A 17,894-nucleotide genomic window follows, 5' to 3' on the forward strand; every position below is an offset into this window, starting at 1 on the left:
TTTTCTTATTTTCAAGTAGTCAGTTATGACTTACAGTAACAAGATGAACACAATTCCTATACTGGGAGATCCTCTGGAGATTAATCTATTTTATATGCTATTGTCATATAGTCTAAAATACATAAATTTGGGAGGGATGAATTGGGAGTTTGGGATTAGCAGATGCAAACTATTATGTACAGAATGGATAAACTATAAGGTCCTACTGTACAGCACAGGGAACTCTGTTCAATATCCTGTGATAAACCATAGTGGAAAAGAATATGAAAAAGAATGTGTGTATATACATATATATATATATGTGTATAACTGAATCACTTTGCTGTACAGCAGAAATGAACACAACATTGTAAATCAACTATACTTCAATAAAATAAATTAAAAAAAAATAAAATAAAATACATAAGAGAAGTCTTTCAACCACTGGTAGTATCATTCTGACCGTGTTTTCTCTGGCATTTGAGGACCCTCACAACCTGTTACCACTCTAGGACTATGTTTTAGACTGGGTACATGCTTATCTTCTCAATCAGACAAAAAAATACAGTCTGAACTTTACTGGGAACCAACCCAGTGATCAATAAACACTTACTTATTGGCTCCTCCTCATTAGGGAGGATGCCCACACCCTTGCTCTCCGGGTGTGCAACTCTGCCTTGCTTCTGTCTTAACTAAGCAAACTGTTCCTCTGCCTGCTCTCCCACTTGTTGTTGTGCTATGTCTCTAATAATAAAGTACATGCTTTTACAAAAAGAAAAAAACACTTATTAACTGAGACATCATATGACACTCTAATTTTTCTTTCCAATTTTCTTCTTTTACCCAAATCTAAAATAATGATTGTGCATATGACTTTCCAGGGAGCCTCAGTGTTTTTATATAAGCAAGAAATCTAACAGTTCAACAACAAAGCATCTGCTAACAATCTCCCTGTAGTATTTTTACTGCCAGGATTCCTTCACTAGCATTTACAATGATTATAGACTTAACAAGTTTATTAAATTACATTGAAAAAAACTCTTTCCAGGTTAGAAGAACTGGTTGTTTTGTTGTTGTTTCAAACAACTTGCTCTTTCTTTATCCTTTTTTTGATATCTACCCAATGCTATCTTTTTAAAAATGAAAGTCTATAAAACATACTGATAAGTTATTCACCTTAGCCATTTTTCCTCAAGGGACTTTTAGCCTCCCTCCTAATGTTTCGAGAATGAGTAGAATCAACAAAGAAAGTTTGAGACCTTCCGGCTAGTGAGATACTTAATTTTCCTTCACATTCATTGATTACTTATTTTAAATATGAAAAGAAAAAAGCTTTACATAATTTACATGCAGCTTTTCATGGTAAATATGTTTACAGTTAGGAGAAAACAAGCACAGAGTATACATGACTTTAGTTACAGGCTTTAGTTAGTTCTGCTTATAGGATTACCTTCATATTTAGGCATACAAGCTTTTAAAAATGCTTAAGATACAGATAAGAGGCTGACCACACATCCTGTTTCCCCAGATGGTTCTTGTTAATGCATGTTGTGTCCTGTCTGGTTAGTGCCCACTATTACTCTCCAGAGTGTTTTGTTTGAAGGATAAATTTATGATCATCCTAGAGATAAGCCACATTAAAACTGTGTGAAAATAATATTGTGATCAAAAGATAGTTGAACTACCTCTAAATAAAGATCAATTTTTCAAAAGACTCTCAGAAAAAAATTTTTTCAATATTTTCAGTGTTGAGCACTTGAATGTGTTACAAAGACATGTTCCAAATATTCAGCATTGAATATGGAGTCATGACAATCACATCATCTAACTGGTTGAAAAGTCCTTGACTTCAAGCCATTACCAACCTTCATATATACACTTTCAACGTTTTTGGAAATAATTTTTTTTAATTCTCATTAAAAATGAGTCACTTAACAGGTCAATTTTATAAGATATTTTGAAAGCTTTTTAGATTTTTGGAATCCTCTAGCAAAGTCAACAGTTGCATTAGAGTCTCAGAAAAAGAATTGGTGTCCCATTATCTTAAACGAGGTAACCTTTTTTGTCTGTGTGCTATGGACCATTTTGGACCACTTTTGAAGCCTATGAACCCCTACTATAAATGTATTTTTTAAACGTATAAAATAAAATACTATTACAATGGAAACCAATTATATTAGAATACAGCTATCAAAAAATCAAAATATATTTAAAAAAGCAAACATAAAGTAATAAATAAGCTTCTTCATTTACTCATTAAATAATATTATTGAAAAGCAGGTCTAATAACTGCCATAATTACCAAGTAGTGATGAGCATAAGTGATACTTTGAGGTTACATGCAATATCTATAGTGTGATCTGAAAAGTCACAAGTTCTGCTCATGCTACTATCGTTTATCAACTACATTCACAATTGGAGAAAATTTTCACAAAGAAATCGGTGAAAATGAAGCTGTAATTTTTTTGCCAACCAAGTTCATGAGCTCTTTGAATTCTATTGTTACAGTACAACATTAAGAAAGCCTAGAGGTCAAACTTGTTTATCATAAGTCCATAGGTAATTCATCAAACAACTACCTACCCTTGTAATCAGGCCACAAAAGAACATTTCTGAAAACAGAACTTCCCACTGAATGCTTTTTAACAAAAAAAAAAAAAAAAAAAAAAAAAAGGCTTTCACTCAAAATTCAGTTCAGATCAATTGTGAGCGACAGCTGTCCATCATAATGCAGTATAAATTGAATGTACTGAATGGAAACAAAGTCGGTGTTTTCTGTAAGGTAGATAGCTAGTAGGAAGCAGCCGCATGGCACAGGGATATGGGCTAGGTGCTTTGTGACCGCCTGGAGGGGTGGGATAGGGAGGGTGGGAGGGAGGGAGACGCAAGAGGGAAGAGATATGGGAACATATGTATATGTATAACTGATTCACTTTGTTATAAAGCAGAAACTAACACACCATTGTAAAGCAATTATACCCCAATAAAGATGTTAAAAAAAAAAAAGTCAGTGTTTTCTAGGATTTTTTAGAAACCAAAAAACAAAGAGCCCCTAAAACACAGACATAGCATTTTATATTAAACAGTATGTCCCTTATCCCTATCACTGATATTTTAAAATCAAAGTTACATTTTTACAAATTTTTTTCTTCAGGTTTGCATTTTCTCATTTTAATTTAACAGCATAATACAGTCATTGACTATTCAAGTTTTTCTTTCTCAGAACTTTGAGTGATATCCAATAAGTAAAGACATCAAAAATACATATGCACAGTTAAGGCCCTCGGCCTCAGTGGTTTCGTTGCCTAGAACAGACTGCAAATGACTGGTAATTAAACACAGCCATTGCCTGAGAGACAAGATTGAATCACAGATCATTGGAATCTAAAGGGACCAGAGAAGCCACTTTGTCTAACCCTCACTTTACAAATGAGGAACCAGAGACAATGAGAGTTTAAGGGACTTTCCAAGATGACCACGGAGAAGCTAGCCTGACAGTTAATGCAACACTCCCTCTAGCTCCCTACAAGGGCAAACTGTGTCCCTGGCTCCACTTCTATCAAAGTATAGCTATTGAGACAAGAGGTTATAATCAATTAGAAATACATCTTATTTATAGATTTTTGCTCCCAAATATGAGAATTAGATGACTTAAATGGTGATCACATCTGCAGAACAGAGGTCTTTAAAAAATATTAAAAGATCAAGAATGTGCTCTAAATAGTTTCAAGGTCTAATGTATTAGTAATGTTAGTCTGACTTCTGAAAACCCAGGTTTCAATAGTCATCCCTTATTTTATTTTTTCAGATGGCCTTTTTTTTTCTAATTATAAAAGGAATACACATCCATTATAATAAATTTTGAAAACACAAAGACAAATGAAGAAGAAAATAACAAGAAGCCATATCCCCAGAGTCAAAGCCATATATGGGTGGTGTTGGTAATATTTCAGCATATTTCTTTCCAGATATAAATGTATATATGAATATATAGCTATATAATGTAAACTTACATATTAAGATAATAGTACCTAAAATCTTATAGCCTGCCTTTTCTCTTAGCATTGTACCGTGATCATCTTCCCATTGAATTAAAATTATTTCTAAAACATCATTAATGTGAAAGTTTGTGTTTGGTGGTTATTAAAGTAATAAAGTTTAAAGACATTCTAATCAATAAAATGATCTCATTATATAATTTTCGATTGCTGGATTATGTAGGCTAGCATCGGATCAGGTAACTCTAATGCATTAAATTGCTCTAAATAAAAAATATTAAAAATATATGTTTACAGGATTGTCTTTAGAAAAATTTAAGCACCCAATGGCTAAAATCATTGGGGGGAAATGCATAATATCCCAGGAAATTAGAGAAAGGAAAACTCAAAGAGATACCTCCTGCTACTATTACATGTGGGAAGATTCAAAAAGGTACAACAGGATATCCTGACAGTGCTCTGTAAAGTCATGAAGGAACACAGTGCTTGGTCAAGGAAGCAGCAACTGGTACAAACATTTAGTGCCTGGCTCATGTAGGAATTCAATAAATATTAGTTGAATGAATAAATGGGAATCGATTTACCAATGTGTATCTAGACACCTGAATATGATTATACCCTTTGGCTGATAATCTTACTTAAGGGAATATATACCATATATACACTTGGTCACAAGTAAATGTCCGGGACTTGTATGTTGATTAAGTAAATGACAGAGATATAAAGAGCTGTACAGACAATTCATACTGATTTAACAACTATACTAAAATTATGTCTTGCCTATACTGTAATTCTTAGTTTAAAATGATTCAAGTATTTAAAAGATTGGTGTATTTAATCTCTTGGTATAAGATTTTATTTCATTCTTTTAATGAAATAATTGTTAATTTTAAAATTGAAGAAAATCACTGCGTTAAAAGAAATTTGAGAAGCCCAGATGAAAAAACTATTATGTTTCTTCCAAAATATTTTCTTATAGTCAATCTCAAAGGTTTTGCCCACCTATTTGTCCTTGAATATCACAGAAGACAGGCACAAGACTTCCTTTGATAGTCATCCCAATGGTGGGAGAAAACAGTCATGATGTTCTATTTTCCTAATACCATGACTTATAAAACCCTGATACTTCCTCTTACCTAACCTTAGCCTAAGTATTAAGAAGTTATTAAATCTAACACACACACTAACACACACAAAACTTAGAGTGGCAAGCTTTCAATACCTTTATAAGCTCTGAGGGTTCATGCCCTTCTTCCACCACAATTAGTTGAGCTCTTCCTTTCCTTTCATTGTCCCGAATGCCAATGGCAACCTGGCTGGCCTTCAGACGCTCATATTTGTTGCAAGAGGATCCACACCACTGGTAAATTTCCTAAAAGAAAAAGACAGATCTTTTGACCCCAGGAATACCTGGAGGACATTCAGTCCTGGTGTAATACACACTGTAATTAATTAGGAGAAAAACAAAAAGGTCTAAAAAAGTAAATTAAATTGATCTATTGTTGAGGTATATATAATTTTATATATTTAATTTATACCTCATTCTGTATCCTGTTGCTTTCAGTTAGCATTATAAAGTAAGCATTTTTAAACATGGAAAATATAAATATATACTTCAGCATTCTGTGTATATAATCCACTAAGTATAATTTATAAAAGTAAATTTATATAAATTATTTAAATTTAGAATAATAAATCTAACGTATTTCAGATAGTCAAGAATCTGTTATAGTAGAAATATGCTCTTGATGATCATAAAACATGACCTATCTCTTTTGTAAAGCAATTTAACAATTCTTATCAAGAATCATAAAAAGAGTTAAAACTCTGACCCAGTAATATCACTATCTGGAATTTATTTTAATAAATTATTCACAAAGAAGAGAAAACAACACATGTACAAGGGTTTTCACTGATGTGATTATATTAGTGAGGCATTGGGAAGACATTAAATGTTCAACAATAGGATTACAGTAATATAAATTATGATATATAGAAAAAATACTTAAACATCAAAATTATACTTTAACAGAAATTTAGAAAAACAGAAAGAGCAGTTTGATATATTGTAAATTATATACATTAGTTGCTACTTAGATTAAAATATATATTTTAGACTTAGGTACAGTGTTCAGAAAGTATACAGTAACATGTAAAATAATAAAATGTCATTTTCTCCATTAAATGTGGTTTAACAAAAGAAAGAAAGAAATGTAATGGTACCCAGGCCTGGTAGGATGTGAGAATGGGTATTATCACACACTATTTGGGTGGTAGATACTGACACAGGCTTTTTTTGAGGGCACTTCGGTGTCATACCAAAAAATTATATATGATTTTAAAATCAGGAAATTCCATTTCTAGGAATCTATTTTATAGAACTATTCAAACATGGGATGCAAAAACAAAGAAACAAACACAAATGCCCATCAATAGGGAGATGGCCATATAAATGTCATTATGTGGATACTATAGACTATTCTTCAGTGGTTAGAAATTGAGGACAATGTTTAAACACCAATGTTAAAAATATCCAGGTATTTCATAAATAACATAAAGCCGCAGAATAATATAGCTCCATTAAAGTACAGAAACAAAAATATAAGCTCTGTTTCTGTCTTTGCAGAAAAAGATTTTTAAAGATACACAGTATCTTTAATACATGGGAAGGGGCATGTATTTGCAGAAAGAAAGCCTTCAGTTTTTGCTGTATCTAAATCAGTGTTTTTTCCTTTTCTTTTTAAAATGTCACTCACATTTATTAGCTGCCTATTAGGAGCTAGATGTTGGGAATAAAGAGATGAATGAGCGAAAACTAGCAAGGAGTGACTGACATGTGGACAACTAAGCTAATAATATGTTTGTACAACACTTAGTTTTGAAAACATTTCCACACATACTTCCTGTAGTCAATCCGGAGAGGGGGTTGCTTTGTGGTTATTGCTTTGTGGTTAAGTACAATATAAAGGAGACAGACCAGCAGCCACTTTCTATGTGGCTTTATGTTTGCAACTTTTAAAAGAGGAAATAAATTAATAACAGCAAATAAAAGGGCACCCCAAAATTCAGAGACACAGGCTCTTTTCTTTAATCACAAGACATTTCCAGTCCAGAGTCATTTCTTCATTCAAAAATAGTTCACTGATTACCTGAAATTGGGCAGGATCCCTCTCCCTGGGGGCACAACCTGAAAGCACACAGGCCGGCAACAGTCTCTCTGTCCCCTTAAACCGGCCCCCCACTCCCATGATCCTGCTTCACCTTTTCCACATTCCTCTTCAAGAATAAAATATAAGTCTTAGGAATTCAAGCCTTTATAAGAAGTAAAAGAAAAAGAGACTGTGCTTTGCAATTCCTTTCATTTTAGAATCTAATTTAGTTATTCAACAATGTTAAGGGGTGTTTCTTTTCTGTTTTTCAGAGAATTGCGTGCCGCTATTGTTTCCACTCTAACCTCTTTTCTATACCTGGGCATCTGAACATGACGCTCACGTTTGAATACCAGGCCCAGACGAACAGTTACAAAGAGTGAAAATGAATGGTTCCCAGCGAACGATCAGCTAACGTCTACTCACTGAGCATTAAAATCAGGTGGTGGAGTAAGATGGTGATTTTTTTTTAAAAAAATGGATACCTGAGCCTACCCTTCGGGACTTGCAGGTGTGTTCTGGGCAGCCGCATTTATGAATGCTCCCTAGATGATTCTAAGCATTAAACCAAGGCTGAGAAGCTCTGCTGGTCCCCGGGAGCACCCATTGCATCAGGCAGGTGTTACAGGGAATCTGTCATTTCTAGTTACCCAAGGCAGCCAAGCAGGCTACTCTGCCCGTGCACTTAGGCTCTTAGCCTAGGTCCCTTTTCTACCTTATTCCATGATATTTTGCAAATGATTCTTCTCTTAGTAGATCTGAGAAAGCAAACTTCCAATTTTTACATAACAATGAAATATAGGAAGTGGATCAGAAGTTAGCTCTCTAGATATCTCAGGCTTGTAAACAACTTTCATTACTGATTTGCTCTGTATTTTTATATTCATCTAATAGATGTTTATATTCTCCCTACCTTAGTTGTATAAATGGCCTCTCATCCACTTCAAAGAGATTATATAAAATCACACTAAATTTTTTTTTAACATCTTTATTGGGGTAAAATTGCTTTACAATGGTGTGTTAGTTTCTGCTTTATAACAAAGTGAATCAGCTGTACATATACATATATCCCAATATCCCCTCCCTCTTGCGTCTGCCTCCCCCCCTCTCTATCCCACCCATCTAGGTGGTCACAAAGCACTGAGCTGATCTCCCTGTGCTATGCAGCTGCTTCCCACTACCTATCTATTTTACATTTGGTAGTGTATATACGTCCTTGCCACTCTCTCACTTCGTCCCAGCTTACCCTTCCCCCTCCCCACGTCCTCAAGTCCATTCTCTATGTCTGCATCTCTATTCCTGTCTTGCCCCTAGGCTCTTCAGAACCTTTTCTTCTTTTTTTTTTTTAGACGCCATATATATATAAATATATGTGTTAACATACGGTATTTGTTTTTCTCTTTCTGACTTACTTCACTCTGTATGACAGACTCTAGGTACATCCACCTCACTACAAATAACTCAATTTCGTTTCTTTTTATGGCTGACTAATATTCCATTGTATATATGTGCCACATCTTCTTTATCCATTCATCTGTCTTGGACACTTAGGTTGCTTCCATGTCCTGGTTATTGTAAATAGAGCTGCAATGAACATTGTGGTACATGACTCTTTTTGAATTATGGTTTTCTCAGGGTATATGCCCAGTAGTGGGATTGCTGGGTCATATGGCAGTTCTATTTTTAGTTTTTTAAGGAACCTCCATACTGTTCTCCATAGTGGCTGTATCAATTTACATTCCCACCAACAGTGCAAGAGGGTTCCTTTTTCTCCACACCCTCTCCAGCATTTATTGTTTGTAGATTTTTTGATGATGGCCATTCTGACTGGTGTGAGGTGATACCTCATTGTAGTTTTGATTTGCATTTCTCTAATGATTAGTGAAAATCACACGAAATTTTATTAGTATCTGTAAAGCATTAAGGAAGTCTGGTAAAATGTGTTTAAAAAGAATTATAGCTAATGATAATTTTCTAAATATAATTATTATTTAACATAGAATTTTACAATATTCTTTGGATCCCAAAATATTTTCCATGATATTACTTTGGGTTGGGAGTTTTATGTGCAGTATCAGTTCACAGATAAATTTAGTTGTAGAAAATATTCCTCACCATTGCTTAGAGACCAGTTTCAACCTTTAAAATAGCAAAAACATAGCTAGGAAACACTCATAAAAATAATAAAACTTTTAATAGTGAAGTTTTCCTTTTAATTCAAAGATGACTAAATCACTAAAGAAAGTGTTACCAAAAAAAATTTCTTACTGAGCATGAAAATGAATGTTTTGTGTTATGCTTACTCTTTCATTACTTTCACCTTATTTTGTGCTATTTCTATAAGTGACATATTATCTTATTTACTAGACTTAATTTTCAGTGGTTAACTCAGACAAGAAATGCAATAAAATGTGGACTTTAATTTTAAATTGCTAAAAGCCAAAACTGTTTAAAAAATTAATTAAAAAACCCTTTTCATTCAATGCTAATTAATTTTTTATACAAATATAGTTTGTTCTATTATGGTAGCAGTACATTAAAACATGTTTTAAATTTTAAACAGAATTTGAGCAATTCATTAAATTTGAGTCATTTATATTCCACCACGTGTAGATGATGTGTTTAAGACATCTTATTTTAACAGAGCTGTACAGTGATGAGATGAATGTGTGTAGTACTATTAATAAACTGAGTTAGCCCAACACTTACTCTATTCAGAGGTAGTTGGTTAAGACTATTCACCACTCTGGGCACAAGGAAACTTTGTACTCAATCGGCCCCATGCTTGAAGAACTCTCCTATAATGCAACTTAACCTTTTTTTTAGAGGGCATGGGCTGAAAAAAAGAAATTCTGCATAGAGCTAAAAGATGTCTGAATTGATATGATAGGTTGATATGTATTATTACAACCAGAAAAAGTTTTCATTATAATTTAAATTGTTTTATTTGTAATACTTTAATGGGATTTAGATGAAAAACCTTTTGTAAGTGTGATTTAAGTGTGCTAGACACTGAAAATTGTAGAACAAACATGGTTTCAGAGGCAACTATTTTACCCTCTAAGATCCTAAGGGATTTAACAGCTCAACACTAAATGTCATGTTTGGGGAGGGAGGGAAGGATATAAAAACTCCGTGGAAATATGGAAATATCCATTCAATTTAGAATGAAGTCCACTTAAATTGTGGCTGAAATTTGCTGACGTACATGTTGCCCACGAACATCCTCTAGTAGAAGTTTGTGAAACTATAATTAACGCAATGTACAAACTATTAAAGGAAAACAAGATCACTCTGGATAGTTTGAAAAGCAAAAAATAAGGGAGTAAAGAGAAACTGTTACTGGCAATTAGTTCAGACCACCAAGTAACAAGAAATCAAAACAAATGAGTGATATTCATAGAAACAACCACACTGGGGGCAGACCTAGAGGTTTCTAAAATTTCCTTTAAACTACATGGTCAGAGTTAACAAGTCAAACATCAAAGGGCAGCCAAACCTCATTTGGGGACAGGAAATAAGAGCAGAAATAAAACAATGGTCAATGATGCCCTTGAAGGGAGGCAAGATTAAAGGAGACCCCCAAACAGCCATGTGATGGTAACTCATAACATGGGCAAAGAATTCAGATGGAATTGCTGCTCTTTTGTCCTTTTCTAACTTTTTTATTCTAAATACATCTAAAAGTTTATAAAACGGGTGGGGGCAGACTTCTTTCTCTCCCTTGCTTCTACTGGCTTTATTTTTCCTGTGTTTAGTTTTCCCTTAGATCTAGTTAACCAAATATAGAAGTTCATTCAGATACCCCTGTAGGCTGGAGATTCTCCAAAAACTGCTTAACAGCCACTATGGAGAACAGTATGGAAGTTCCTTAAAAAACTAAAAATAGAACTACCATATGACCCAGCAGTCCCACTACTGGGCATATACCCTAAGAAAACCATAATTCAAAAAGAGTTGTGTACCACAATGTTCACTGCAGCTCTATTTACAATAGCCAGGACATGGAAGCAACCTAAGTGTCCAAGACAGATGAATGGATAAAGAAGATGTGGCACATATATACAATGGAACATTACTCAGCCATAAAAAGAAACGAAATTGAGTTATTTGTAGTGAGTTGGATGAACCTAGAGTCTGTCATACAGAGTGAAGTAAGTCAGAAAGAGAAAAATACCGTATGCTAACACATATATAAGGCATCTAAAAAAAAAAAAAGTTCTGAAGAACCTAGGGGCAGGACAGGAATAAAGACGCAGATGTAGAGAATGAACTTGAGGACACGGGGAGGGGGAAGGGTAAGCTGGGATGAAGTGAGAGAGTGGCATGGACATATATACACTACCAAATGTAAAATAGCTAGCTAGTGGGAAGCAGCTGCATAGCACAGGGAGATCAGCTCGGGGCTTTGTGACCAGCTAGAGGGGTGGGATAGGGAGGGTGGGAGGGAGGGAGACACAAGAGGGAGGAGATATGGGGATATATGTATATGTACAGCTGATTCACTTTGTTATAAAGCAGAAACTAACACACCATTGTAAAGCAATTATACTCCAATAATGGGGTGTGTGTATATGTATGGCTGATTCGCTTTGTTGTAGGGCGGAGGCTAGCACACCATTGTGGAGCAATTGTACTCCAATAAAGATGTTAAAAAAAAAGATGTTAAAAAATAAAAGATGTTAAAGAAATGATAATGTCTTCTGCAATACTTCTAGGACCTACCTTCTTTTTTTTAACTTTAAAACATGACTTTTTTTAGTTTTTGATAAACATATATTTATTTACATTCTATTTTGTTGTTGTTTAAAGCCAAGCCAACTCAATATCCTTCAATGACATGTATACGTGTTCTAAAAAACATCTCTGACTGAAGGATGTAAGTTGGATGCAGAGGGTGTGTATGGTTACTGAAGGCAGGGCGACCAGAAAGGAAGGAGTTAAATGTGAGGTAGGACAAAGCAGTGGTGATGGAGAAGAGGAGAAGAATACAGGGATTTATAAGGTTAAAGCCTACAGGGTCGGTCAACCATGCCTTTGGATGGGTACTAGAGGACCGGGAATGGGGGAAATGACTTGGACAAATCTAGCTTGGCTGTGGCAGTGATGCCACTTACTGGGAACAGGTGACAGCTTTTGGAGCATTCTTTTTGTAGCAAGAGAAGGTGAAATTGGGTTCTCTGTACTAGTCAAAGTATTTGGCAAATCATATACATTTATTTTTCAAAAATAATTTCTTCCAGCCACAGAAGTAGGTGATTCAACTATTTTTAACTAACTTACTGGTTCTTCGAACATATGATTGTGAATTTCCCAGCACCATTAGACATTTCCCATATTGAAATAGGGACGTTCACTGTACAATATAATAATCTGGGGGTAGAGCTTAAAAAGAACCTACACCAAGACTTCCCTGGCGGTCCAGTGGTTAAGACTCCACACTTCCAATGCAGGGGGCATGGGTTCAATCCCTGGTTGGGGAACTAAGATCCTACATGCCTCACAGCCTGGTCAAAAAAAAAAAAACCACCCTACACCAAAGGCCCGTCCCAAAACCTTAAAATCAGAATCTTCAGGAGTCAAATCACAGGCATCAGTATTTTTAAAACCTCTTCTAAATGACGCCAGTGTGAAACCATGATTGAGAATTAAAATATAACTGCTAATACCTTGATAGCCATCTTTCCTAGGGCCCTCATCCATTCTCCAGTTACAGCCTGTGTGTAGCTCCATTCCAGCACTTCTCACATTCTACCTGGTCATACTCTGACTTGTGTATGTGTTTCTGTCTCTCACCACTTCATGGCACCTGGAGGCCAAAGGCTATCCGGTTTTCATCTTTACACTCCAAGCACCTAGCACTTTACACTAAGCACACACTAAATGCCATTCATCCATACTTTTATTACGGGGTAAATATCAGAGATTTAAAATTAGGTTTATCTTTCCCATTATCTTTATTTTGTGGCCTGAAGGCTCTTCCCAGTAAATCTAGTGGGATGCATTACTTTGGAGTAAGGACAAATTTATCCAGAACAAAGAAGATATTGCTCAGCTCTCAGTTTTAAAATAAGCCTTCTTAAGTCATAGTAGAGACAAAAGTCTGAAAGACAACATAGTTTTAATTTAAAAGAACCTTGATTTTCCTAGAGTTAAGTGTTCTGCAGGGGAGGATTGAGGATGTGGTCTAGGAAGTTGGTTTTGCATATCGAGAGCCACAGTCTTGGCCTCAGGGGCCAGAGTGTATTGAAGAAACCACGGAGAAGGCAACAGTGTGAAATGGTATAAGCCTAGTTTGTCTGATCCAAGAAAATAGGTGATTACAAGGGAACCAGGAAACTTGATCAGGTGCAATCAATTTTTGAGAAGAGCTCGGTAAATGTCTACTCCTACTTATCTGTCATACATTCATCCATGATCCCAAGCATTAGAGCAGAAACAACTCTGGTCAGTGTCCAGGCAGTTGGACCAAAGGGTACTGGTAACCTTTTGGATATACTGTCCCCACAACTCCAGTGTGGCATGGGAAAAACTAAGTAGAGTTCCTGAGGGCAGATGCAGTAGTGGCTGATAGAACCAGAAAGGGTCTTGCAGCAGATATGTGGGCATCTCAGAAGACCAAAATGAGGCCATGAATATTTTCCAGCAAGTGTGTTAGGACAGAGGCCAAAGCCCAGAGCTCAAGATTCAATGCAATAGTGATGCCTCAATGAAGCTTAGAGAGGAGGGAGGCTGAAGACTGAAAACCAGACTCATGCTTCCATTCTCAACCCTGTCCCCTATCCCAGGCAATAATATTACATATGCATCCTCTGGGATAGGGAAGAGGGTGGGTGGGATAATCTGATTTTCTTTAATGACAATCAAAATTCACCTTAATAAGGCAAGACACTTTTAACCTTCCTGTGGAAATAGAAGGTTTACAATAAAACAAGGTTGAGTTATAGATTGAAAAAAAAATTGCATCTCTATACACATGACTGTATTTGAGACTGTGTGCTTTAAGCTGGACAGATAGACATTTGTTGAAATGTTTGCTGAGTGACTGTAAGTTCTGGGCCATAGACCAGGAACAAAGAGAGTAAGTGAGGCTAATAAGTGAATGCGCAGGCAGTGTGGAAAGTGCTGAGAGGCAAGTCTCAGCATGGTGATAGGAAAGTTAAGAGCATGCCCAACTCTACAAGGTGTGACATGGGACAGGACAAGGGGGAGAGGGGAATTAGTGAACACATTATAAAGAAGGCAATCTGAGTTGAATTTGAGGGTGAGATGATATTGGATGCTCGGCAGAGAAAGGTGAGTAGAAGAGGGGAGTATTCTAAGCAAAGGAAACCTGCAAAAAAGCAAAAGCATGGCAACTTGAGGGAAAGTGTAAGGCACAGGGTCCTGAGACAGTACTGTGATGATGAAGAGGACGGGAAGCATTCAAGGGACACTTAGAAGGAAAAATAGACTGAATGTGATTGATTGCATGCGCAGCACTTGGGAGAAGTTGTCAGGATGTCTCCTGGATCTGGGGTTTGAGGGCCTGAGTGAGCAGTGGTTCTATTCACAAGAAAAGGACAAGAGGAGAAATCATTTTGGAATGAGAGGGTGAAACTGATGAGCTCTGTTTTTCGATTTATCAAGTCTGAGGTTCTCATGATATACACAAGCTGAAATATCTCGGAGGCAATCTGAAATACTGACAGAGAGCTCACGCAAGAGGTCTGAGCTGGACTATAATGCTGAGATTTACTAGGGGGTGAGCAGTTGAAGCTCTGGGTAAGGATGAGTTTGCTCAGGAAGAATGTATAAAGAAAAGACAATGATCAAAAGTAGAATCCTTAAAAAAGCAACAACTTGTGGTGGTGGGCAGACCATGTGAACAATGAGAAAGGGTGGCTTGAAAGGGAGGAGAAACAGGAAGCCAGGGAAGAAGTGAGACTGAAGGAAAAGGGAAAGTCAAGTGTCAACTGAGCACAGGGGCAAGTGGAAAATGATCAGTGGCCACTGGATTTAGCAGATGCTAAATCAGAAGATGCTCCTCGGAAGAAGAGTTTCAAAGAAATGGTGGTAGTGAAAGTCAGAAGATGTGGGTTGAAGGCCAACTGGTCAATGAGGAAGTGTAGGCTGCTTTTTCAAAGCAGCATGACTGACTATGAGAGAGGGCGGGATAGATTACAAATAGCAAAGGCAGTAGGGCAATGCTGCATAACTGACCAAACAAGTTAACAAGGAAACAGAACATGCAGAACACCACGATTAAAAACTCACCACAGGTTCCTATTCCTGTGAAACATAATTCTCCACTAGTGGCTGGCTCTGACATGTATTTCTAAAAGAGTTAACGCCATATCCCAAACTCTAAGAATATGGGCTCTTTTCATTATCATTCACTTCTGGGGTTACTGATGCTTTGTTGAAATATTGAGATGTAATTTTATTAATTTCTATATATTCCTCATATCTTTAAAAATAGTGGAAAGTAATGATTTATAAATTCACCAACATTAAAATATATATTTCAAAAGCATTTTCCAACAATTCAGTAAATTCCAAATTGCTGAAGTCTAGCCACATCCCATATTATTTTCTGAAAATACACTGAATATAAGACAACTTATCCAAATCATCCTCTAAGATGTTGATGTTGTAATTAAATGAATAATTTTACAATCTCATGCTTTAGGTTGAAAAGGTTATGCTGTCATGTCTAGAGAATATTTACTGTGGTCTAAAATCCTACCACAGTAAATGTTTCTAAGGTATATGGCACATCACCTTAATACCAGTGATTGTTTATCATAAAAGGCTCACTTCCCTCAAACACAATCAACATATGGGATTTAGGTTATATCCATAACCTTAGTGTTGGCCAGCTGGCTTTAGTTTGGTGACAGCTCTAGAGGTTCAACCTATCTTTTTCATACCTGGGTAATAAAACAAGATTGAAGGGATGGCATTGGCTTCCCTTTGTGCCCACTAAAGCAGAAAGTGGTCATGAAATAATTAACTCAGTAACTGTTATAAAAATACTATGATAAAGAAAATGTTGATTCCCTTCTTGGTTTACTGTGACACACCCTAAAAATAAAGTTCCCAAGGTAACTGCAAGATCTTATCACCTTTTAGAAACTTTTGGCGACATAACAACTGGTTAAAGGTTAATTACACAAACACAGATCATGTGGGTATTTGTTCTAAAGTACTTAGGAATCCAGGACTTGATTCTTACTAGAATATCCCTGTGAGGTGTGGGAAAGTTCCACAACATAAGAGAAAATCAGCTTCAAGTATCTCTGCAACAAAATCATTCCAAATGTCTCTAACCAACCATGAGAGCAGGAGATAACTTGAAATTCATTAAAGAAAATTAACTACATAAAATAAAGAAAATTTACTATTAAACAGGTGAATGTCCTCGAATCTTATTATAGAGACTGTCCCTATTACATGAGGCTGGATTTGTGGGGACTACTTCTATGCGCAGATATTACCTATGGGAAGAGAGCGTATGTTACTAGAGCTAGAATTGGTCTATCACAGCATTCAACTACCTAGCCCACTGTGGAAACTCAATACTTGTTCAACAAAATAATAAATAATTTCATTAACAACACTACTTTCGGTAGATTCTAAGCCATATTAGACATAATCAATTCTGAATTCAGCAGATTCTGAAACTATTGCAAGACACTCTGTTATAGAGGCACATCATCTTCTATACTACCAAGTTCACTCAGTGGAATGAAAAGGATGTGACAGAAACAGAAACACCCAGGTCCTATCCCAGATCACCATTCAACCTGCATTAATGCAAGTGACTTCCTCACACCTTCTAAGGCATTTCTTCCTCTTGTGAAACTGGGATGGTGACTGCGATTTCCAGATATGACTGTGTGTCAGATGGGACTGAATTAGAGTCGGCTAACATCAGCAGTGTCATTAGAAACCACAGTTAAGATGAAAAAAAAAGAAGGAAAAAGAAATAAGGAAGTTAAGGCTCCAAGAGGTTAATGACTAGCTCAGGACCAAAGAGCAGAGAGTTGGAAAGCTCAGTTGGATACTATTCATGACAAAGAGATTATTGCATTTGTAGAGCAATTACATTACACATAAAATACTTTTTTTAGAAAAGAAACATTTTCAAGTAATGGCAGTGATGAATTACATTATCAGTGGGAAGTAGATAGGGGCCTCAAAGCTCATCTAATCAAATACCCGACTTTTATAGATGAGAACCTGAGATTACACTAAACTCGGATGAAAACTGAGGTCCACTTTCTCCATGAACAATACCACCTTACATGTAAAATACTTTACAAATTATAAAGGGATAAAGGGCTATAAAATGTAAGTAGTTGAGGGAGACAATTATTGTGCATTGGCTTTGAGAGATTCTGAGTGCCGTTTTTGGAACTGCATGGTTTAATATACCTGATCATCTATTTGTATAAATTGTGGTTTTGGTTGCAGAGGAATGGAGAGAGAGACTAGTATCTGTTTTCTGCCTAGACCTGAAGGTTAGGACTTAAGCCTGGATAGGGGAACAGGTTAGCATCTAAGGTTGAAAAGGATATTTCCATGAAATTCACTGTGAGATACAGGGCAAGAGTACTGCCATTTTGGGTGCAGACATCTAAGTGTGACACTGGGAATTGTACTTTGGGCATTAATATCATAATTTCAACTGTGCCCACAGCTGGTATAATCCAAGACAGTCGAATTATACATTAGCAGTAATAAAACTAGAGGTGTATCCTAACTTAGAGAACCCAAAGAAGTT

At 36.1% G+C, this 17,894-nt stretch overlaps 1 protein-coding gene across 2 annotated transcripts in view; it reads right to left on the reverse strand.

The window, feature by feature from the left end:
- Nucleotides 1-17,894, reverse strand: part of SCIN (scinderin) — a 76,669-nt gene that overhangs the window by 45,135 nt on the left and 13,640 nt on the right. For both annotated transcript variants that reach the window (XM_024767074.1, XM_024767073.1), the window contains one exon: nt 5,200-5,349. In XM_024767074.1, coding sequence (XP_024622842.1) covers nt 5,200-5,349 — 150 coding nt within the window. The remainder of the gene's footprint in view (nt 1-5,199; nt 5,350-17,894) is intronic.

The sequence above is a fragment of the Neophocaena asiaeorientalis genome, unplaced genomic scaffold (assembly GCF_003031525.2).
Source record: "Neophocaena asiaeorientalis asiaeorientalis breed wild unplaced genomic scaffold, Neophocaena_asiaeorientalis_V1.1 scaffold70, whole genome shotgun sequence".
Taxonomy (NCBI): Eukaryota; Metazoa; Chordata; class Mammalia; order Artiodactyla; family Phocoenidae; genus Neophocaena; species Neophocaena asiaeorientalis.